The sequence below is a fragment of the Anabrus simplex genome, chromosome 3, assembly GCF_040414725.1.
Source record: "Anabrus simplex isolate iqAnaSimp1 chromosome 3, ASM4041472v1, whole genome shotgun sequence".
NCBI classification, from domain to species: domain Eukaryota; kingdom Metazoa; phylum Arthropoda; class Insecta; order Orthoptera; family Tettigoniidae; genus Anabrus; species Anabrus simplex.
This window is the reverse complement of record NC_090267.1, coordinates 462,728,178-462,752,090: the sequence shown is the minus strand read 5'-3', so window position 1 is coordinate 462,752,090 and position 23,913 is coordinate 462,728,178. Positions and strand designations below refer to the sequence as shown.

At 44.4% G+C, this 23,913-nt stretch overlaps 1 protein-coding gene across 3 annotated transcripts in view; it reads right to left on the bottom strand.

Annotated features, from left to right (window-relative positions):
• Positions 1-6,163: 6,163 nt before the first annotated feature.
• Positions 6,164-23,913, bottom strand: part of LOC136867437 (uncharacterized) — a 273,943-nt gene continuing 256,193 nt past the window's right edge. For all 3 annotated transcript variants that reach the window (XM_068227089.1, XM_067144642.2, XM_067144641.2), the window contains exon 4: positions 6,164-6,626. In XM_068227089.1, the coding sequence (XP_068083190.1) occupies positions 6,405-6,626 (222 nt within the window). In that variant the 3' untranslated portion in view covers positions 6,164-6,404. The remainder of the gene's footprint in view (positions 6,627-23,913) is intronic.

The following is a 23,913-nucleotide window of genomic DNA, read 5'->3' as shown; positions in this document are numbered from 1 at the left end:
TACGATCGGCAGGGGGTCGCTGGGGGTGACGTAATGGGGGAGGTAAGGAAGTGGTGGACGTTGACATAAGAGGAGAAGGATGACTAAAAGTGGTAGGAAGGACAGAAGAAGAAGTGTGAGCAGAAAAGGTATAGGTAGTAGGAGAAGTAGTGATTATGGACGAAGTAGAAGTAGTAACTGGCAGAGATGTTCGGGGTGGATAGAGGTGAATACTAGGGACATCATCGGAGGTGGAGTGTAGTTGTTGAAGAACGTACTCAGCAACAGGAACCACGTAATAAAGTCTTCCGGCGATGAGTGCTCCGCTGGTTTGATATGCTATCGCATCAGCTGGCTCGAAGAAGTCGACCATGACCTGTGTGGGCAGTCCAGTGGTGCGATCCTCAAGCCGCAAACAAGAATGAATTGGGAGCGCGTCCAGAATCATTTCCTCTTCAAGATTATCGTCCACACTAAGGATGAGGCGGTAATGCTCGGGGCGGTCATACTTGATGAAGAGGGGAGGCGACAGCCAACGAGGCGTGTGCCGTTGAGATTGTTCTTGGGCCGACTGAGTTGCCACAGAGGAGAGGGCCACCCAGCCGAAAAAACTGTGCGAAGAGATGAGAGTAGCTATCCTTGCCCTAGAAGTAGCTATGTGTGTATGTGACGCCGTGGAGAACACTGCGTAGGCTAATTGTAGCCACCGGCAGTGCCAATGCACTATGAGAGACTTTGTCTCGTAACCAAAAATTGATGCCTGCTTGGCCATCAGATGATATAGATGTTGATTCCTATAGGGAATATGAAATATATGTTCTGAATGAGTAAATTTATAATTAACAGCAACAGAATCTAAACACGAAAAAGCCTCCACACAGCTTTGGGATGGTTATCGTCGTTAAGGCCAGTCCTAGAAAATGGAGCAGCCGTATGGGGCCCGCACCGAAGAAAGTTCAGTGATCCGTGCTTCCCGCTCGTCGTTATCTTGGACATTCCGACTTTCCCCAAAGCTGTTAACAGTTGGCAGAGGATAGCACGTGGCTGGTGACAAAGATTCAAGTGCAGTGACATCATGCGTAGGGCTTCAGAACTACGTCTTCCACTGAATGCAATTTTAAGATTGAATGCCTTACGTCAATAACTTCTCAATTTGCTCTCTCTTTCTTTCTGCAGTGGATTAGATGGCGAGACTACACTAGCACCACACGTAGCCAGTAACGGAACTAGTGCAGTTGTGCGGAACTTTTGAACTTCTGAGAGATGAAATTAATAATACTCGACTTGAAACAACCTAAAATCGTACTTCAGACAGTTTTACGTTATCATAACGCATACAATGAATGCTTTGCATACAAGGAAAATACGCCCCTGAATTAATAAGTTCATGGACTGGCACCCAAAGTGTAGGCAACACGGCGTACACATGTACAACAGTCAATAACCTCTTGGACTGCCGCTTACAGTGTAGACAACACAGTGTACACCTATGTACGTACTACAGTCAGTACGTTCGTGGACTGGCGCTAACAGTTCAAGGATCACATAGTCTTTTGACTTGCCTTTTCGCGTCATATTCCCGTCTTGGTGATCCGGGCAATTTCGGCTTGATCATCTCAAACGTTTCGCTAGCGGATTTTCCTCATTTTTGGCAAAACTTGACATTTTCCCGTTGCTCGAACTAGGACATTCTCGAGTTCCGCCACTGACATTCAACAACCTTTCACAACAGAGACCGTAGATCTGCTTATATTGTAAGAACGCAACTGCCTCTTGCTGGGAATAGCGGAGAACTGTCAGGGCAACATCGTTTGGTGCAAACTCTCCGCTTTAGTGCACCACAGCGGCACAAGACGGCCAGTTCATGAACTTAATAACTCTACTACGTATTGTTTTCAGTTTAGTGGATAGTGTGGCAGCATCTCCACTCTGATTTGTTCCAGGAGTATATTATTCTTATTAGATATAATTGGTTATCTTTATCTCTCTCGTAGTTTTGTGCTATCACACAGCAGTCGAGCTCTGTTTTGAAACATTTGTCACACTCGAGCGTCCATCAGCGTGACACCATCAGATGTCTCGCAAGAGCCAAGCTAATGGATGTTGCAAGCCTTCAAGAGTAACGAGCTCTGGTTTCCCTTCAAAACGAATAAATCTGAGGGAAAAACGATCACATCACATCGACCACAAACCTCTTGCTGTGGAGACCTCGATTTCCACATCAACGCTGCACGTTTTTGGCTGGCCGGGTGCCGTCTCAACTCTACCTTGCACCTCGCCAGCGCCAATAAAGCTCATAGGCCTGACACCGCAAAGGAAGTCGGCCTTCCCATCAATATGCTCACCTGTATTATCGACGGTGTTGATCCAACCATTTCGGAAGATGATATCACCAGCCACCTTCGCTCCGCCGGCATCCCCGTGGAATATGCTTACCGGTTGCTCGACGGCTACACCTCATCAGCATCACCGAAGATCCTTCTCTACCTACCTACGTTGGACGCCTGGAAGCGCCTCCTCGCCACCGGAATGACCATTCACCACCGTTTTTACCAAGTGGAGCCTACTCGCAAATCCATACTAGCTCAGCTCTCTGCCGACCCAACTATCCTGCCCATAGTAAACGCGCCTCCACTTCAGACATCGCAACAGCTGACACCGCCCTCCTCTTCGTCTCACCACACAACTACCACAACCTCCACCTTTACGATGTCGGCCTTCACCCCCTCCCATAATCTCATCACTACAATAACGACTTGCCATCCATCGCCCATTATGATATCATCCCCTCCTCTTTCCACCACCACCGAGCAATCTCATCTCCATCCACTCCCTGACACCCCCTTGGACTCCACAGCATCAGCGCCGTCACCGCCTCCACAATCTTTCCACAACAACGCCGCAGCTGCCGCCGATCTACAATCAACACATCACACCAAGTATAGCTGCGTGATCCGCGGAGTCGATCCTACCCTTTCAGCTCGCACAATTCTTCACCAACTTCAGGCAGAAGGCATCCCTGTCCGTCGAGTTTCTAGGATTCAGAATGCATCTGGCCCGATATATATGGTTTGTGTCCAACTCCCGACATTTCAAGATGTTCAACGGCTGATTACAACTGGCACATACATTTGCAACCACCGCTACAGAGTGGAACCTTCAATCTCCCCACCCCAACCAGTTCGACATTCCCCCAGCAACTCTCCTCGTCGCCCCCGGCCAGCCCCATCATTTCAACCTAGTCCACCACTTTCCATGCCTAGTTTCTTTCCCCTCACACCTTTAATGCTAGACCTTCTCCGATTCCTCACCTCTTCCCTTTGCAATCTTACTACAACCTTGCACATCCTCACCATCCATCTCCAACCTGGTACCCTCGTATAAACTCCTCATCTCATGTACATCTTATATGACTTTGTACCTCTTTACAACAAAGCTATGTATTAAAAATAAAAATAAAACCAATAAAAACTTAGGCAAAGGCAAAATTCCTCTCCCATCTCCTTCTTCTTCAAATCCTTGTACCCCCCTTTTTCTTCCTTCACATCTCCCCAACCCGCCCGCATCTCTTTGCCAGAGAGAGGGCGTAACCCTCTAGGTGACCCGCCCCACCCCTTCAGGGTGGGGAATGAAAACTTGCTCAGACAGACGGACAAGAGTAACACTCTCACTCTCACGTGTCCACACTTTTCTCAGCTGGGTGGCCCTCTTCTCTGCGCATACTCAGTCGGCCCAAGAATAATTAAACGGGCAGACGCCTAGTTGGCTGTCGCCTTCCCCACTCCACGATGTTTTACACCTGTCTTATTCAGGATGTGGACACCACTCTCCGCGACCTGTTTATTCGCCGTGAAATCGGCCAGGCTGGTTACCCCATCTACCATGTCCTGCGGCTCCGGGACGACTTCACTGGTCAACTTTCGACGAAGGTTCTGGCCTTCTTCCTCCATTCAGACCCCAGCAGCCCTGATCTCCAACGGCGCAACCATCAACGGCAGGCTCCATGAAGTGGTCTCTAGTCCGGAGGAACTCATCGAGGCGTGGCGCCACCATCCTCATCCCATTTCCACTGTTCATGTCCGTCACCCTCACACATCCCCACCGTCTCCAGCGCCCCCCTCCGTCATAATGGCCACTCTCATTACTACTACCCCTACCACTACCATCACCACTTCTGCCCATACTACCTCGTCTACTTCTCTTCTTCATACAACGACTAGCCACCTCACTCCTATCATGTCCACTCCCCACACCTCCCTCTCTCCCACACTATCCAGTCCACACCCGCCTCCTGTCACCTACACGGATGCCGCCATTACAGCTCAGCAAATCTCCCGCGCCGAAGCAACCACAGCAACTCACCAGCAGTCTTCATCTCCGAGCTGTGTCATCCGTGGCATTGACCCCGCCATCGCCGACCGGGACATCCTGGAGGAACTACAACTGACAGGCATCCCCGCCCGTCGGGCGTTTCGTATCTTCAACGCCAACGGCCCGACCTTCATGGTGCGCATCCAACTCTCCTCTGCAGCCGACGTAGACCATCTACTCACCACCGGCGTCCGTTTTCGCGGGCGGACTTATCGAGTGGAGCCCTCTCGCTCCCCACCACACCCCGACCGCTCCCCGCCTCTTACCCCTTCTCGTAGCCCGCCGCCCGCTCCGCCACCCATCCCACCCCCGCAAGCTGTCCCCCTACCCGCTCCACAACCGAACTTCCTCATATCGCCCTTCCCGACTCTAGACCTCCTTCGCCTACTAGCCACTTCCATTACCAACATTACCACGACCCTTGTCTACCTTCTCTCACAATCCTACCCTCCTCCTTACTCCAACTTTCTCCCAGCACAATTTCTGTAATTTATGTAATTCTCTGTAAATACTCTCACTTTCTGTAATGCGCGACCGAGATACATCGGTATTAAATAAATCAATTGTCCCTCTTCCCCCGGTGTTTGCGGGGGTTTGCCTACGCGGGGTGCTTTGTGGGTCTTTCCTGGGTCCCGGCTTCTTGTGACGGTGCCTTTACGCCAGATTCATTAACTCTTTTCCCCCTCTGGTGTGTACAACACACACCCCCTACATTTTCTCTTTTTCACTAATTCTTTCCTTTACACGGCCGAAGAGCTCCTTAGTTGAGCTGATAGCCCGCCCCTCCTCGTCTGAGGAGAGGGAGTGAAATAACTTGTTTTCGCTTCGCTTCAAGAGTAACGATTGTATCAATTATGTGTGAACCACACTTCAGGTATTTGTTCAGGCTGAGCGGCAGTCCAGGATCATCTAGCCCTGATCATTCTCTCAGTCGTCTGTGTTAGTCCCGACTTACTTAACAAAGCAACTAACAATAAGCTCATATCGAAATCTACCTTGAAATTTTGCTCAAATCACCCACGCCGTATAATAAACTCACTTACAAAAAATATTGACTGGAAGGTTCCGAAGTCGAAACTATTGTCCCGAAAAACGAAGTAAAGTGTAACTGCAAGGGGTGTTTATATTTGTTTGGCCAGCCCATATTATTGGTGGAAGATATACGCACACGCTGCAGTCAAGCGCGCGCCACCACATCTCACTCAAGTAACTCGAACTGTTCAGAGATGTCACGCTGCTCACTCATGTTTCTCATACGACATATTCCAGGTACGAATTTGGGACTTTCCGTTTAAAATTCGCAGCTAATTTTTGGAAAGTTCGCTTTCTTTAAGGCGTAAATTATTTAGGAAAAAAAATCAAGGTAGATTTCGGTATGAACTCATTGGTAGTTCCAGCGTAGGTCACATCGTTCTTAAGCGTACCAGCCTTTGACTGCCAGCTGATGTAAATCTCCTGTAGCCGACAAAGTCATGAAACGCTTAATCTTAGTCTGTGAGCGTGAGTTGAATGTGGAAAAATGTTATAGGCTAGAGCACTTGTATCAAGCAGTGTATGAATGTACCAGTGACGGGACTTGATGAATATTACAGGGTTTGACTACACAGTAGCCTATTTCGATTAGTTGTCTTCGCAACTTGAATAAAGGCACATTACACTATTGAACTCCCTACAATTTCACCTGATAACCACCTCTGAGTTATACTCAACGTCCTATACTGTATAACTTCATGTATTGAGAATAGTTTACGAATCTCTTGGCCAGGGTGTGGAATGAAAACATTGAAATGAAAAATGAGTATTGTATATTTTAATAATCTTATCTTGATACATTTATGCTGATTTATTGTTGGTCTTATAAGTTCCCTCTTACTGCAACATTGAGTTGTGCATCACTGGTGTAAACATTTTACAAAACAAGATATTTTTACAACACATTTGGAAGGGAGATCGCAATCAAGAAATGATCAGTGACTCACTAACTGAAATCTCCACGTTCTAAAGTGGAACTGTTCACAGTTCATGACACTATTTGTTTGCCCATAGTGACGTTGCTAGACTGCGGGGTAGAAGTGCACATCCTGGAAGACTGTCCGCAGCGCCGAGGTGACTGGGTCACGAGATGTGGCTAGACAGCGATAGAGTCCTGTGTCTCCAGGTCTCACATCTCGCAAGTACATAGTGGATCCCCCGCGACGCTGGGTGACGCCGTTCTGTCTCTGGTACAGTGCCCTAGTAGCGTACTCGGGCCGATCTGCTCTCGTCCACACAATGTTCTGAAACAGGATATAAAGAAGATTATTGTTAGACCTACGTGTTCCTGCGACTCCCAGCATTCTGGAAGGCCCTCAAGTATTTCTATGAATAGGTGAGTGAGTCAGGCTGGGGGACTCTCGACCAACGTGAGGGTACCTGAACGCTTCTGCTCGTAATGTGCATTTCGTCTGGTGTCTCCGTGGATTTTGCGGAAGGCGAAACTAGAACGACCCTATTCTGGCCTCATCCCGAAGATAGTAGAACTTCATCACCAGGTACATAAAAGCAGGCTCGTTGCGAACATGGAGTAGTGTTGGGGTGTTTGAGGAGTAGTTTTATGGTCGTTGTTTATTGATTGGAGTTGTGTTATTATTATGATTAATGAATTATCCAATTATAAACATTATTTTACACATGGTATAATAGGACTACAGATAATAACATTAATGAAAATTACAACTAAAACTTAGAACTGAGAAGACTTGAAATAAAATGGAGAAATTTAGCAAACGCATTATAACAGCAACTTTTCTGAAGTAAAGTATTAAAAGTTGTTTGATATTGTGTATAACATATATTTAAGTGAATTATTAATTCGTATCTATTGCTTGGAATAGGAATTGATCAAAATCCAGGGAGAGGAAATTAAACTCTGAGATTTGCCGATGATATTGTTATTTTATCTGAGTCTGTAAATGATTTGGAGAAATTGCTGAATGGTATGGACACATTCTTGGAGAAGGAATACAAGATGAAAATAGACAATCCAAAACAAAAGTAATGGAGTGCAGTCGAACGAAGGCAGGTGATACAGGAAATATTAGATTAGGAATATAGGTACTCGGGTAACAGAAGGTATTTTGCTTACTAGTAAATCTACCAACACGAGGCTGAAGTATTTGAAGGCCTTTCAGATACCACGCGGCCAGTGGCGACTCCTGACTTCTGGTTTAGACCATGTAACCGAAAAAATGTGCAAACATCAATGCAAACAGACCGTCATTCCAAACACATTTTGCAAGAGAAAAACAACAAAAAAGGCCAACAGAAAAGTTTATTTGAGATCTCACATCCACTATTCAGTTGTCTGTTACATAAATATCCCTGTTGAAATGACGAACACACGACTCAAGTTGTGTGGTTACAATCAGAGTGGGACGCGGTTGTCCTTCATTTATAATTCTGCTTTTCTTCGTAAAATAAATTATACTAAAAGGTTCTGTTAATAATCGTTCGATAACACAACCGTTAGGATTCAATTAGGATTGCACGGTAGAAACGCGTAACACTGGCGCTCCAACATCCATGCCTGTTAAACTACTGTCTGATTGGTATGATATCGTTTCAAAATCGCATCATTCCGGCATTTTCTTTGTTTGATATTTGCACTACAAGCATACAAAACTGAATCATTTATATTACTACAACACACTTTGTCATATTTAACCATTTATAGCACAAGGAAAGAACCATGCCATGCAAGAAATCCAGTATCTCACAAAATAGCAAATAAATCCCGGCCACACACTATAACATTCAGAATTCCACCTTGCACCGCCCTCTCGATGGATGTGGCTGTTCATTCCTAATTCCAACACCACGAGAGAGATCAACATCCAACAAGGGTTCAATTATTGTGCTGCCATCTCTGGAATAGTTTGACAAATAGCAGCAGTCACTAACCAGCCACGCTTGTTCCATCCATCTCTGAGTATCGATAATTGGGTGTTTGAATTTTATATAAATAACTTCCATTAATATACGAACGGTGAATATTTATTTTTCATTGAAAATACAAGGGATGTGACACATCAATCGCATGTATGGGTAATTCGCCACTGCACGGGGCTCCGCCCACCAACTTGGACTCAGAATGCCAGCGTTTTGTCACCTGAGCGACTCAATCCGGATACAATAACTGACAATGTCGGAGTACTGTGCATACAACGATCGTCAGAGTGCAAGCGAGTAACAAGTATAATCCATCCGAACAACAGTTCAGGTATGAGAGTTGCATAAACCGTAGGGGCCCAGCCTATTAGAACCCCTACAAGTTATGTTGCTCACACTACACTGCGTAAGAGCGGGCTAGTCTACACCTCTTACTAGACAAATAAGTTTGCATTCTAACCTACTGCGAACTTCCGTGGCTCAGGCGGCAGCGCGCTGGCCTCTCACCGCTGGGATCCATGGTTCAAATCCCGGTCACTCAATGTGAGATTTGTGCTGGACAAAGCGGTGGCGGGACAAGTTTTTCTCCGGGTACCTCGGTTCCTCCTGTCATCTTTCATTCCAACAACACTCTCCAATATCATTTCATTTCATCTGTAATTCACTAATCATTGCCCCAGAGAAGTGCGACAAGCTTCGGTGGCCGGCACAATTCCTATCCTCGCCACTAAATGGGGCTTTATTCATTTCATTCCTGACCCGATCGAATGACTGGAAAAAGGCCGTGGATTTTCATTTTTCATTTCTAACCTATTACTGCCTAGCCACCTCTGTGATGTAGTGGTTAGCGTGATTAGCTGCCACCCCCGGAGGCCCGGGTTCGATTCCCGGCTCTGCCACGAAATTTGAAAAGTGGTATGAGGGCTGGAACGGAGTCCACTCAGCCTCGGGAGGTCAACTGAGTAGAGGTGGGTTCGATTCCCACCTCAGCCATCCTGGAAGTGGTTTTCCGTGGTTTCCCACTTCTCCTCCAGGCGAATGCCGGGATGGTACCTAAAATAAGGCCACGGCCGCTTCCTTCCCTCTTCCTTGCCTATCCCTTCCAATCTTCCCATCCCTCCACAAGGCCCCTGTTCAGCATAGCAGGTGAGGCCGCCTGGGCGAGGTACTGGTCATTCTCCCCAGTTGTATCCCCGACCAAGAGTCTGAAACTCCAGGACACTGCCCTTGAGGAGGTAGAGGTGGGATCCCTCGCTGTGTCCGAGGGAAAAGCCGACCCTGGAGGGTAAACAGATGATGATGATGATGATGACCTATTACTGCCTAAACATCCACAATCCACTACTACTACTACTAAATGATTTCATTCCTCCCCTGAATGGGGAGGCGGGCCTCCTAGACGGTGACGCCATCTCTTAGGCCAGGATGTCCGTGTCGGAGATGTGTGGCGAAGGTGAGAGTGTTGTTGCCCGTGGCCTATACTAGAAATTGTCCCGGCATTCGCCTTAGTGCAAGGGAATGAAAAACCACGGAATACTTTTCTCAGGACAGCCGACGGTGGGAACCAGTCCCTCTCCATCTCCCTAATACTGAGGCGTAGAGCTACGGTAGAGCCGTGGCACCCCTACTCTGTTCAGTTGACCGGTCGAAGTGCAGAGCTGTCGGACTACGGACCAGCGTGGCCAATTATAGGCTAACGCCCACCCTGCATCCGCCGACCTCCGCATTCTAACATCAGAACTGCCAAGACACTTATCCCTCTGAGTGATGTGACGGTTAATCTTAAAAAAGCTAGCGCGATGTCGACGGGGCAACAATTATACCCAGTCACACACGTCATCGTGCGATGCCAACTGGCGTCCACGAATGTCTTTCTTCAACTTGAGCATAACTGGGGCGCACCATAAAGTTAAAACGGCCCGCCATGCTATCGTTTTTAAGTGTTCTTTTATTTATTTATACTTTTAAACTGGCAAACAACAAATCAGTAATTGAACAATAACAAGTACAACAAAAAAAAAAACCTTTTTCTAAAGGTCCAAATAAATTAAGCACATTCAATAGAGTCACTGTTCCTTTCTTCCATTTCCTTTTCACGCTCACACTGGAGCGCTCACTTTGTGGAACCGCACTTGCACTTGGTTAACATAGGCCAGCTAGTTTACTGGAATATTTCCCGAGGCACTTCCTTTTCTTCGGACAGGTAAGAGCTTTCCTCATCCAGACACTCATATACGAGAAGATATCTTCTGCACTTCCAGGACTATTAGTATGTAACACGCTGCGTACACAAAACCCTAGTAGCAACACTACTGCACTGTTCAATTCAGATGGCCTCAAACTGAAGGTCGGACGGATTGACCTGTCGGATGTAATGTAAATGTCTGACTGATCTATAACGGTTTATAATAGCCCCATAAATTCTCTCCACACCATCTGGATGATTTTCACAACGAGCAAGTCTTTGATGTATGGTATCACTGCAGTTCCGACATAACGTGCACAAATCGTTTTCTTTCAAATTGTGTGGTGTAGCTTACTATTTGTGGGTATTTTATTGTGGATTACCCGATACCAGGTGTCCCGAGGTTTGTTGGGAAGTCTACGATTCGATGCATTCCTCCTGAATCCGACACGGCTTGATATTGTTGTCGGAGCATACGGTTGTGCAACTTCTTCGTTGTTATTTCTGTAGATGTAAGGAGGTTCCGGGGAAGACAACTCAGTTCACATCTTAAGTATCGTGCATGCGGCGCGTGGTGATTGATATCATACACTGCAGGTGGATTACTTCTTTCGCTGGGGTTAATGCTATCGAACGCATTATTTATTTATTTATTTATTTATTTATTTATGTATTTATTTATTTATTTATTTATTTATTTATTTATTTATTTATTTATTTATTTATTTATTGCACATTACAGGGTTTCTTTACCAACTTACAGTGTGCCACTAGACCTCGTGGCTCAAGCGGCAGCGCGCCCGCCTTTCACCGCTGGGCTCCGCGGTTGAAATCCCAGTCACTCCATGTGAAGTTTGTGCTGGACAAAGCGGAGGTGGGGCAGGGTTTTCTCTGACGTCTTTCATTCCAGCAACACTCTCCAGTCTCATTTCATTTCACCTTCCATTTATTAATCATTGTCCCAGAGGAGTGCGATGGGCTTCGGCAACCGGCACAATTCCTATCCTCACCGCTAGATTGGAGCTTCATTCATTCCATTCCAGACCTGGTCGCATGACTGGAAACAGGCTGTGGATTTTCACTTTCGTACTATGTCACTCTTAACAGTTCTGGTGATTAACTTTTGAGGAACGAAATATTTGGCAGACGAGTCTGCGGTTACAGCGTACGCTTCGACCCACAAGTGGTCCGACAGCTCTGCATTCTGACCGGTCTACCGAGGAGAGGAGGGGTGGCCACGGTTCTACCGTGGCTCTACACCTCTGTAATCGGAGGATGGAGAGGGCCTGGTCTCCACTGTCGGCTGTCCTGAAAATGGTCTTCCGTGGTTTTCCATTCTCCTGCACTAAAGCGAATGCCGGGGCATTTCGTAGTACACGCCACGGCCGCCAACCCACTCACCGTCTCCGAACATCTCCTTCTCCGATACAAATCTCCTGGCCTGGGAGACGACATCAACGTCTAGGAGGCCCGCCTCCCCCTTCAGGGGAGGAATGAAAACATAGCAGTTGTAATATTAAGGCAGATGACCTGTTTTCATTTGACTGATCCTTAAAGAAATGAAGTAGATGTGTAATTATCGTGGCAACTCCCATTATACCACAATTACCACGTTAGGTGCAATTTAGTAGTAAGTTTTGTTACGTAATACCTGATAGCTTTAATTTTACATAATCCTTCACCTCGTTGAAAGTATTCTCATCGTTAAACAATGCAATGTTTACATATTAGAATACATTTTATTCCACAAGGTGAAGAGATGGATAGCAGATGTTCCCACCTCACAATGAATATTTTAAATCGAGGTATGTTGCATAACATACTCAATAATAGAAACTTAGTTCTGTGCTGTTATAGCGCCACGGCCGTCACGCTGTGATAAGAAAGGGGTACTATGAACACTCGAATGAGTGTGAGTTAAATTCCCTGTGGAAAAGTAAAATAATTTAATACCCCTGGTGACAGCGTGGCTCTCGGATCATAACAGAATGATGTAATAATAATAATAATAATAATAATAATAATAATAATAATAATAATAATAATAATAATAATAATAATAATAATAATAATAATAATAATTCAAATGAAGCGCCTTGAAGAATGCCATCTTAAATCTAAAACTTGCAACAACTAATACAGGAAGTTTGGGCATTTCTCTACAGATGTCTCTACTGTAACGTATGTGATGCCCTGTGGCGTGAAGATTGACTAGTAAACTCTTAAAGTAATTTTGTATTCTAAAGTTTCCTAAATTGAAGTGATTATTCTTTTTTTGGATGTTAAAGTTTACAATACTTCTATCGCTTCCCCCGACGTATGATGTTGGCCAATGGAAAATTTTGTATATTTATTTTTCAGCCGATCGACAGTCTGATATTTATTTAATTAACCAATAAAAATTGGGGCTGTATCGGGCTTTAGCCCAGAATTTTCTGGAACTTTGCTCTCGGGTATAAAAGCTGGCACATTTTTCGACCAAGTTGTCTTATTCATCGCTCCAGTGTAGTGTGTGTGGTTGTGGAGAGAGGCGGGGTGCCTCGTCCATCGTCGAGAAGTCCATTAGCTCAAGGTAATGGCAGTCCTGGTTTAACTAAGTGATAGCCTTTGACAGCTGGCTCGAGGGGAATGTTTCCAATATCTTAAAATGAAACTTTAATTTTCTAAAATGTAAATTTCAAACCAGTCAAAGGAACTTAACCGTAATCAGGGAATAGAGAGTGAACGACGCTCTCGTGTTTCCTATCAACTTAATTTCAACGTGACTATGATTTTCTAATATTTTCCAGTTTGCAATCCTTGCAAATTAAAGATTCTCTCCATCTAGTCACCTCAGTAGTATAGGTTTAGCCTCTGTAGCTTCGGGCTTTAAGTAAAAATAGGATTTTAGATCTTTATATTTCGATTTTCAAGGAGCGCAAATATCCGCCTCCACACAATTTTGATTTTTGGGCCAGGAACTTTAAACCTATGTTTATTCAAAAACGCCCGGTAGAATGGGTATTCAATACCCCGGTGAAATTCTATTTTATCCCCTTTATGTTTGGAGGTTAGACTGTTGAGCATATTGCTTGAATTTGTAAAATGTCGGTTGTGCCTTTGATGGGCCTGGAAATAGATTCCTAAGTTTCACAGAGCAAAGACGCTCTGGTTATTAATGTGAAAGCTGAAAGGTGCCTTTGGAAGGCTGAAATGTTAGAAGGTTCGAGGAGTAATCTCCTAGATTAACTTGTAGAGCAAAGAGGCTGTTACTATGGTGTAAAAGAAATCGGGAGATCCGTCTCCTTGATTATGGAGTGAATGGAGCAGTACTGCTCAAGTCATATTTGTAAACTGGGAGCTTTGAGCTCAGCTTGTTAATTGTCAAATTGTTCATTATTATGATTTTTCCTACATTGTACCTAAACTAACGAGCTAGTTTTGTAATTGAAATCTTGTTGTCTCTTAGCGAATTGTTTGTTAAAATGTAACATCTAAAAAGGAACCAAAAGGTAGCAGAGAAAGGAAATATAGCCTAGCTTTAATTTTAAAGCTTTAAATTAATCTTCTAATTGCCTTATATCAACCCACTCATGACCGCACCTTCTTTCACCTCTCCGCTCCACAAAACCATGCTAATAATAATAATAATAATAATAATAATAATAATAATAATAATAATAATAATAATAATAATAATATATGTAAAACAAAAGGTCATTTCCCTTCAACGCCAAGTTCAGACACTACCGCACTGACATTCGTCCGGAGGCCCTCTACTTGCAACGAACAATAAAGGCCTTGTTGAGAAATTTCAGATCAAAGAAAGAAATATTTTGAGGAAAATCTTGGGCCCCATCAAAGACAAAGATGAATGTAGAAGACGAGCTCTATTCCCACGTAGAAACGGTAACCAACGCTATGCTGAACAGAAGGATTCCTGTCTATGGTCACGTGACAAGAATGAGTCCGGCAAGGTCAACCGAGCGAATCTACTCCTGCTTCAACGAGCTAGAATAACATAGAGGGGCTGTATACCTGACATCAGCGCTCCCTGCTTGAAGCAAGTTGATAAGGGGCAGCCATGTTAACGGTTGTCAAAACAAAGCGAATTGGCGCGAGAGCATATGTTGAGGTGACAGGGAGATCGTGCATGCCAATTTAATTCCCTAAGTTTTAAGAAGTGAAAAGATAGATTCTCGCTTTCAAGAATGCCAGCCGTAAGCTCAGCGTATGGTTGTACTAATCGGAGTAAGAAAACCAAGGATATATCGTACTTTAAGTACGTATTGCTGAATTATAGCCGAGATTCCTTTTTGTAATTTCTGTTTGTAATTAAATCCATTTTATTGTTTACTTAGCGAAAGTACGGATAGCCACGGTAATTATTTGTCGAATTTTGTTTCAGATTTCGTTTAAAGAACAAGGAATTAACTGAACAATGCGTTGTGAGGGCGAAAAGAGATCACTCAATTCAGTTGCTTATGCTCTGTACATTTCCAGCCCTATTTAATTTTCATTCACATTTACAAATAAAGGGAATGGAACGCCCACCACCAAGAAAACGTAACCATAAATAATCACTTATTTCGTTCAAACGTACACCAAGTATGATAAATACAGCATTTTACTGCTATTTTTGAAATGTATACAGCCTTTATTGTAGATGTCTGTTGCCTTGGTTTTTAAAACTACGCCACACTTCATAATGGACAACTTTCAACCTAGTAATAATAAATAATTACACTAAACGATTATTGTGGTAAAGTATTCATGGGCCGCCTCTGTGGTGCACTGGTTAGCGTGAGCAGCTGCCACCCCTGGAAGCCCGGGTTCGATTCCCAGCTCCGCCACCAAATTTGAAAAGGGGCACGAGGGCTGTGACGGGATGCTATCAGCCTGGGGAGGTCAACTGAGTAGAAGTGGGTTCGACTCCCACCTCAGCCATCCTCGAAGTGATTTTCCGTGGTTTCCCACTTCTCCTCCAGGCAAATGCCGGGATGGTACCTAACTTAAGGCCACGGGCGCTTCCTTCTCCCCCCCAGAAGGCCCCTGTTCAGCATAGCAGGTGCAGCCCTCCCTCACAGTTGTATCCTCCGACCCAGTGTCTCACATTCCAGAATACTGTCCTTGAGGTGGTAGAGGTGGGATCCGTCGCTGAGTCCGTGGGAAAAACCAACCCGGGAGGGTAAACAGATTAAGAAAGGAACACAGTACTCATGAGGATGCAATAATTTTAAAAATATTAACAGAATGAGGTTGTAACCTATTATAGGTCCCTATGATTTTAAGGTTTCCTGTCATAAATATTTATGTCCATCGTTTTAATTCTAATTTACGCTTAACCACAACAGCCAAGCAGGCTAACGCTCTTGTTCCGATTTCGAGGCCTATCCGTATGTCACTGTGCGATGATGTCGAACTACCCTACAATCAACTGATCGTGATGTTGGCCTCGTGCCGCAATATGATGAAGTGGCGGTATTCGCTTTCATGCTTCAAGCTTTCGGCAACGGACTTTAATTCTCCCCCAGCGATTCTAAAATGCGCATTTTCTACACTTTTCGTCATTTAAACGCCATGCCCCCTTGCTTCTGTGACAACAGGAAACATGGCGGACGTTCGTTCTATTAGGTTCACCCAGGCAGCGCTTCCGCCTCTCTATGTTATTCTAGCTCGTTGTCCTGCTTCCAAGATTAGACGACAAAAAAAGCGTGGTTCAGTGAGGTAGAAAAGAATCTATAGCTGGAACGGCGAACGTATACCCAGGTGGCAGCTTCTGATCCCAAAACTTGGCCCACCCTAGTAATAATGAGGATTGTCAGTCGGTTTCTTTCCTCTGGACACAAGGGGCGCGTGTGTTTTAAAAGGCAAGTGAGCGCTGTCAAGAACATGATTTTCCTATTTTGATTTATTTAAATATGTTAGCATTTAATTTATTCTGAAGACAATATCTAAATATAAAAACCTGATCATGAACCACAGCACAAACCAATATCGCAGAATATATGTATATATATATATTGCAAGTTGCTTTACGTCGCAACGACACAGATAGGTTTTACGGCGACGATGGGACAGGAAAGGGCTAGGAGTTGGAAGGAAGTGGCCATAGCCTGAATCAAGGTACAGCCTGCTGCTGACAGTAGGGTTCGAACCCACTATCTCCCGAATATTAGATACTGGACGCACTTAAACGACCACAGAATATTTGGTTTCGTGTAGGCCTATAACCCGTGCGGTGGTCGCAGAAGAAAGAAAGAAAGAAAGAAAGAAAGAAAGAAAGAAAGAAAGAAAGAATTGGCAAATAAACTCGACATTAACTTTAAAATAGCCGTAAATGATGGCCATGAGCTATTTTATATACAAATAGCAGGTCTCCCTACTTACTATATTTGAATTCATATCTTAGTAAATCTTTAAATTATTACTTTTATGCAGCTGATATGAGTGCCTCGCTTTCAGTAAAGAAAGGAAAAGGAAAACTACGAACTACAGAGTGGAATAATAATAATAATAATAATAATAATTGTTACGGAGATATCCGTGGTAGGTAGAGGTGAAAGAAGGTGCGGGTGTGAATGGGTTTCAAGCTACGAAATTAACGTGCAATGTAAAATTAATTTAAAATTTAACTAGGTTATATTTTCTTTTCAAAAACAAGAGATAACAATCATAACAGGTACAGAGTAGCAAAACTGTAGGTACAATATTACTGGATTCGGGCTCAGTGCCCTTACTTCATAACTCTCGGGCAATCAGCCCCGCCTTACTCCAAAAAAATTTTAGCCAAGGGGCAGAAAACCCCATTCATGCCCAGGAGCACTGGCTCCAAACATTACACATAAAGCCTGCACAAGGCCTACAGAAACAAATTTCAAAGAGCGATCCGCTCTCAAAATTGTAAGCCTATCACAAGGCCACACCAAACTCTACCTTCAAGCTGTCCTCTAAGGACGTATTCACAGGGGTAAAATACCCAACCTACTGAGGTCTATTACATGAAAAGAAGGTTGATTACATGACCTCTAAAATAACAATTTGAGAGGAGGCGATCTTGCACTCCTAATACACTTTGTTTTTAAAACCTAATCTGGCTCTGGGCCGCTAACGCAAGGGCTAATCCCATACTACAGAGGTGACTTAGAGAAGAACACTTTACATTACATAAACGAAGAATAGTTTGAGAAAATACGTTCACCTCAAAACAAATGTGAGTGGGAGCTCGAGAGGGTTAGCACTCTCTATCCCAATATGTAGCTTTACCAGAAAAAGATGAAAAGAGTAATTACATTTTAGGAAAAGGTTACATGATGGAAATGCTTCGAACCCGCCGCGAGTGTTAAACTGCCGACCTAGCAAGAAAAGAAGTTATTAATAGGCCATTACCTGGTGTTGAACGGCTGAAGAAGAAAGAGGCGCTTCCCGCCTCCTGCTATGTACTTAATACACTGAAAGATGGAACAGAAGTGGCCTGGAGACCCTAAAATCAGCAGTTTATATCCTCTCGCGGAAGATTCTAGGCGTTAGGGGAAATAAAACACCCTCCCTCAAAGTTTTTATTGGCTAGGGAAAAGAAACCCCTACATAGAGGAAGAAGAAACACATTATTGGTGGAAAATTAATTAAAAAAATTCGGGATTGGCTAGATCCAAAATAAGGGGAAAAAGAGGGGTATTCAGCCAACTTAAACCATGACAGAAAGAAATTTAACACAGAACAAACTCTTGAAATAAAAATTTCTCCAACAAAATAGTTCTTTGATTTCGCACTAGGTTGCACTATCGTAATTCTTCAGTAGTGTCCTCTAGAAGAGAAAGTTCACACTTCTTACTTCAAGCGAAACAAAGACACATCAAAAATGACACAGTTCACAAACCCAAAAATTTCCAAGTGGTGACATCTTCTGAGAAACGAGAAAATCAATAGAGTAGATAAAGTTCAGATTTCCACCAGAAGAGGAATTTCAACTGGCGCAACTTTTAAATGACCGGAGTAGAGGTGTACCGCCCGGTACAGACCTCCCCCCCCAAAAGTTCCTCCAAGGGGTAACACAGAAGAGCATAACTTTTGATTGAAAGTAAGGTCCAAGTTTTAATGTGAATGTGAAGATAGTTTGCAGTAGCATTTACAAGATTTCTTAATTCAGTTTCAAAATGTTGTTGTTGCAGGTGAATGAAAGTCTTTATGTTTGTAGAATTTGAATTTCTGAAGATAAACTTTTAATACTTAAAGGTGAAGAAAAATTTTGCAATGTCCACCAAATATTGTTGTTGAATTCCCAAGTGTAGTTATTGCTTATGGTGACTGTCCATGTAGTTGATGTAGATTGAGTCGGATGGCCAGACCGGCCGTTGCAGCTTGCGTCCAACGGAGGCCGCTCGGACCCCTCAAGTACCCTGAGATACCGCTCGCCCGCACTATGAGGGGAGCAGAGGTGTTGAAGTACGCCGCGCCCGCGGTGAACAGATACAGGCTGCGGGCATGTAGCAGGTCGTGCGCCGCACATCAGCCTTGGCCGGGAGGAGAGCTCCGGCTCGCCGTGCACATGTCGTCCTCGCTGGAGAGGAGGGGGCCCATCCCCCTCCCCAGTCGCTGCACGGCGCTGCGCGGCTGCGGGGGCGCTGAAACATTAAAGCTAGGCGGCAGAATTGTGTTGGACAATCATCTTCTTTGAGGGTACAGGCTTGTGGAGAGGTTGAGGGGCCAGCGGCGTGTAGATATCCATGGCATTTACTATTATGAAGCCACAGTGTAAGGTGGAGCAGGAGACAGGAGCGTGGTAATGGCCGTGGCAAGAACAGGATGGCAGTTTAACGGGTCGGGGCAGGTTTTACACAAGGCTTACATCTAAAACCAAAATATTACAGAAGAGGCAGAATGCCTTAAAAGTGAAACTCAAAAAAAAAAAATATAACCTTCATATCCTTTCAAAATAATATGAAGCAAGTTAACACAGAAATTACACCGGTTTCACCTGGGACAGGTGAACTCTAAATATCCTCTCGGTGGCTGGGTTACTTAGCAATAAGGTAACCGGCGTAAGAAAATCAAGAATGATACAAGGCCCATGAAATCTGGGGGCAAGCTTGCCCGCGGGAACAAAATTTTTGACCATAACCTGGTCACCTACCTTCAAAGTGGTGGGTCTCCGTCCACGATCATACCTTTCCCTAACCTTTTCATGAGATACTTTAAGATTGGCTTTAGCCTTCTTCCAAAGATCTTTAATGTTGTCCGGATCTATTGTCTCGGGCAGAATGTCATTCAGAGACCAGAGGTTAGAGAGCGGCGTGTTGGGAACGAACTTAAACATCAAAGAAGCTGGAGTAAATTTGTGTGATTCATGAACCGCCGAATTCAAAGCAAAAGCTAACCAATGCAGGGACGTGTCCCACCTAGAATGATCTTCATGATGATAGGCAATAAGTGCGGACCTGAGATTACGGTTAACCCGTTCAGCCAGAGATGGTTGAGGGTAATAAGCAGATGTAGTTACATGAGAGATGGACAAGTCAAAACAGAATTTACGAAACAGATTTGATGTAAAAGCTTTAGCATTATCAGATACAATGTATTGGCACGGACCAAAAGAAGCAAAAATAGAATTTAGGCAAGTAATGGTGGACTGAGCGGTAGCCAGCTTAGTCGGAAATAACCAAGAAAATCTAGTAAAGCCATCTACGCACACAAAGATGAACTTGTTAGCATTACCCTTTGACTGGGGGAAGGGTCCAACATAATCGATATACAGGCGTTCCATGGGGCGCGACGCTTGATGCGAAGACAAAAGGCCTACCTTGGTGGACATGGTGGGTTTACTAAGCAAACAAGATTTACAAGCTTTTACAAGTTCACGGATTTCACCGTCCATACCTTTCCAAATGAACATTTCACGAATTTTTTCACGGGTTTTAAAGATTCCAAGATGCCCTCCTAATGGGGTCTCATGATAATACTTGAAGATCATAGGCACAAGAACCGCTGGCACGACAACCTTCATCATCTTATCATGCCTCGATGGGCAACATAAAACACCATTCCTCAGAACATAAGGGACGACATGTTCCCCAGAAGAAAGGGTTTCCATTATCGGACCCAGCGTCGGATCTTCACGTTGGTATTTCTCGATATCCCTAAAGAGCATGGGAGCATCTGTTAAGATGGCATTAACCTCAGATAGTATGGACTCGGAAGGTGATGAACTGTCGACAGGTTCATGGGTCTCGACGTCGTTAGAAAACATACGGCTGAGTCCATCAGCAACAACATTTTCAGTACCTCTGATATGTCGTACATCGAATTGGAAGGCAGAAATACGGATGGCCCAACGGGCTATACGACCAGTACGACGCGGCCTACCTAAGACCCAGCTTAAGGCTTGATTATCTGTCTCCAAGTCGAATTTGACATGTTCCAGATAGAGACGGAACTTTTCTAAGGCAAATAAAACTGCCAAACCTTCAAGCTCATATATGGAGTACTTTGCTTCTTGAGCCGAGAGAGTCCTAGATGCATAGGCGATGGGGCGCCTCCCTAGTTCAGTCTCTTGAAGAAGGACTGCAGCTACCGCCGACGACGACGCGTCGGTTTGGACGATGAATTTCTTCGAGAAATCAGGCATAGCAAGTACAGGGGCATTACAGAGAGCTAATTTAAGGTCTTCAAAAGCGGCTTGTTGAGACGGTCCCCACTCGAATTTGATGCCTTTCCTACGGAGAAGGTTTAAGGGCGCCGCTCTATTAGCAAAATTAGGAATGAACTTCCTGAAGAAATTCACCATGCCAATGAACCTGGCGATACCTTTAATGTCCTTGGGAGGTTTAAAATCACGGATGGCCTGTGTTCTAGAATGATCGACTGCTACACCATCAGGTGACACAATATGCCCTAGGAATGACATAGAGGGCTTAGCAAAGGCAACCTTGGACAACTTAACAGTTAACCCAGCCTTACGAAGGCGATTGAGAACTTCTCGCAAATGATATAGATGTTCTTCAAAGGTTTCGGAAAATACGACGACATCATCCAAGTAGTGATATAAGTACTCAAATTTGATGTCGGAAAAGACCCTATCTAGTAGCCTAGTGAGCACAGCTGCCCCCGTGGGGAGCCCGAAAGGCACGCGGTTGTATTCATATAAATTCCAGTCCGTGGCAAACGCTGTAAGATGTTTAGACTCTTCGGCAAGGGGAATTTGGTTGTAGGCCTGATTCAAATCCAAGATCGTGAAGAACTTGGCCTTACGAAACCATGAAAAACAAGAATGAAGGTCGGGACGGGGCACGGATTGCAACACCACCTTCCGATTGAGAGCCCTGTAATCAATGACAGGCCTGAAGCCTCCTTGGGGTTTCGGGACTAGAAAAATAGGCGAAGAATACGCTGACTTAGAGGGCCTAATAATACCATCCTTCAACATCTGATCGATGATTTCTTTCAGAGCCTTCATTTTAGGTGGAGATAGCCTATACGGTGGAAAACGGACAGGAATCGAATCCGTGACCTCAATTTTGTATTCAATAAGGTCAGTAACACCAAGAGTATCAGAGAACACCTCGGGAAACGACTGACACAGTTTCCGAATACTATCAGCCTGCTCCTCAGGTAGATGTCTAAGGTCTAACAACATCTCATCCTGGGTAGGCGAAATAGATGAACATGATACAGAATTACACTTTAACAAGGGAATTCTACAATTGGACGCAAATTTGAATGTGCACGACCTGCTCTGGAGATCGAGCACAAGACCAGTGTGAGAAATGAAGTCCGCTCCCAATATGATGGGGCAAGACAAACGCTTGGCCACAAACAATTTGATCTTCCATGTAAATTTAAAAACCCGAATTTTGACATGTAAGGAACCTAGAATTTCTAATGGAGATGAATTAGCCGAAACATATTTAACAGGAGATGAGTCATAGTCAGGGAGTTTACAAACAGGTTTCAATTTAGAATACCAATCAGCCGAAATAATGGAACAAACACTGCCTGAATCTAAGAGAGCTGTTATAGGCTCGTTATTTAACTCAATCTTAAGGAAAGGAACAGGTGCGGGGGTATCCGCCGCAATCCTAAGACACTCTTTAGGGCATTCAAAAGATGAATTTGAAGGCTGGTCGTTCTCTGCATTTACAACCTGTTTACTAGGGGCTAAGTCTCGGGAAGATGGATTAGTCGGCTCAGCCGACGCCACTAGTCACTTTTTATTATTGGCATAGCTGGAATTTGCACCAGAAGTTGAGCAGGAGGGGGTGCTATTTGAGTTTGGGCAATTCTTGGCGATATGTGAGAAGGCCCCACACTTAAAACAGCCTTGTGATGACCCTGCTCCATTCCTTGTCCCACTTGACTTGATCAGAGGACACTTATTCCGCAGATGGTCAGGCGACCCGCAAGCATAACATTTACGGGGATTGACTGGTCGGCGAGGTGGAGGCCGAGTGTTACTAAAGGAAGGCGGGGGTTCTTTCGCGACACGCAAAGAATCGGCGTATCTAACTCCTTCCGCTGAGACGGCCAATGCTTCAAGTTCAGAGAAGGTTTGCGGACACGCCGCGAAACACAAATATGACCTGTAGGATGGCGAAATACCTTCTACAATAGCCTGCACAATCTGATCTTCAGGAAAGTGCAGAGCAAACACCCTAGTGTAGAATTTGATATCTTGAATGAAATCGGCCAAGTTTTCATCCAAGCGCTGTACACGGTAATAGTACTTCTGAATCAGGGAGGACCTGGCCCTAGCCGGGATGAAGTTAGCTAGCAAATGGGCATGGAAATCCTCAATAGATGATTGCTCGGCAATGGCTCTTACGATTTTATCAGAGAGAATACCAATAGCATACGGATAGATAATTTGCAAAATTTGACATGGCGAAAGAGAAAAAACAAGAGCATGATCCTGAAATTCCACTAGAAATCTTAAAAATGAAATTACATCACTGGTGGTGTTGACGGAAAACTTAGAGATACCTCTAAGCAACATTGCCAATGGATGAGGCAAGCTACTGAACCCAGGTGACATAGTCGTTAAAGGTTTCAATGGCAAAGAAGTTAATTCAGAGCGGATGTTACCCAATGACGCACGGCGTTCAGATTCGTTGTTCGATGGGGCAGAGGTAGTTTGAGCAGCAACGGTTATCCTATTGACTTCTCCCTGAGGAGGCTCTTCCTCGTTACCTACATTCACCGTGGCGGGTTGATCAGTTTTGGGAGGAACTTCGCCGGTTAGCAATTGAGTGACCTTATTAGACAATTCAGAAATAGTTTCAAGGAGCGTATTAGCGTCCTTCCTCTGAACGTCATTCACCTTTAGAGACAACAGATCATTAACTCTATTTGCAAAGTGATACAGCCTGCCTTGCACACGCTTAATTTGATTAGGAGACGGATCGTTTTCATCAAAAAAGCTGACTACAGATGCTAGCCCGGTAATATTCTCGACGATCGTGGAAAGAGAGTCATCAATT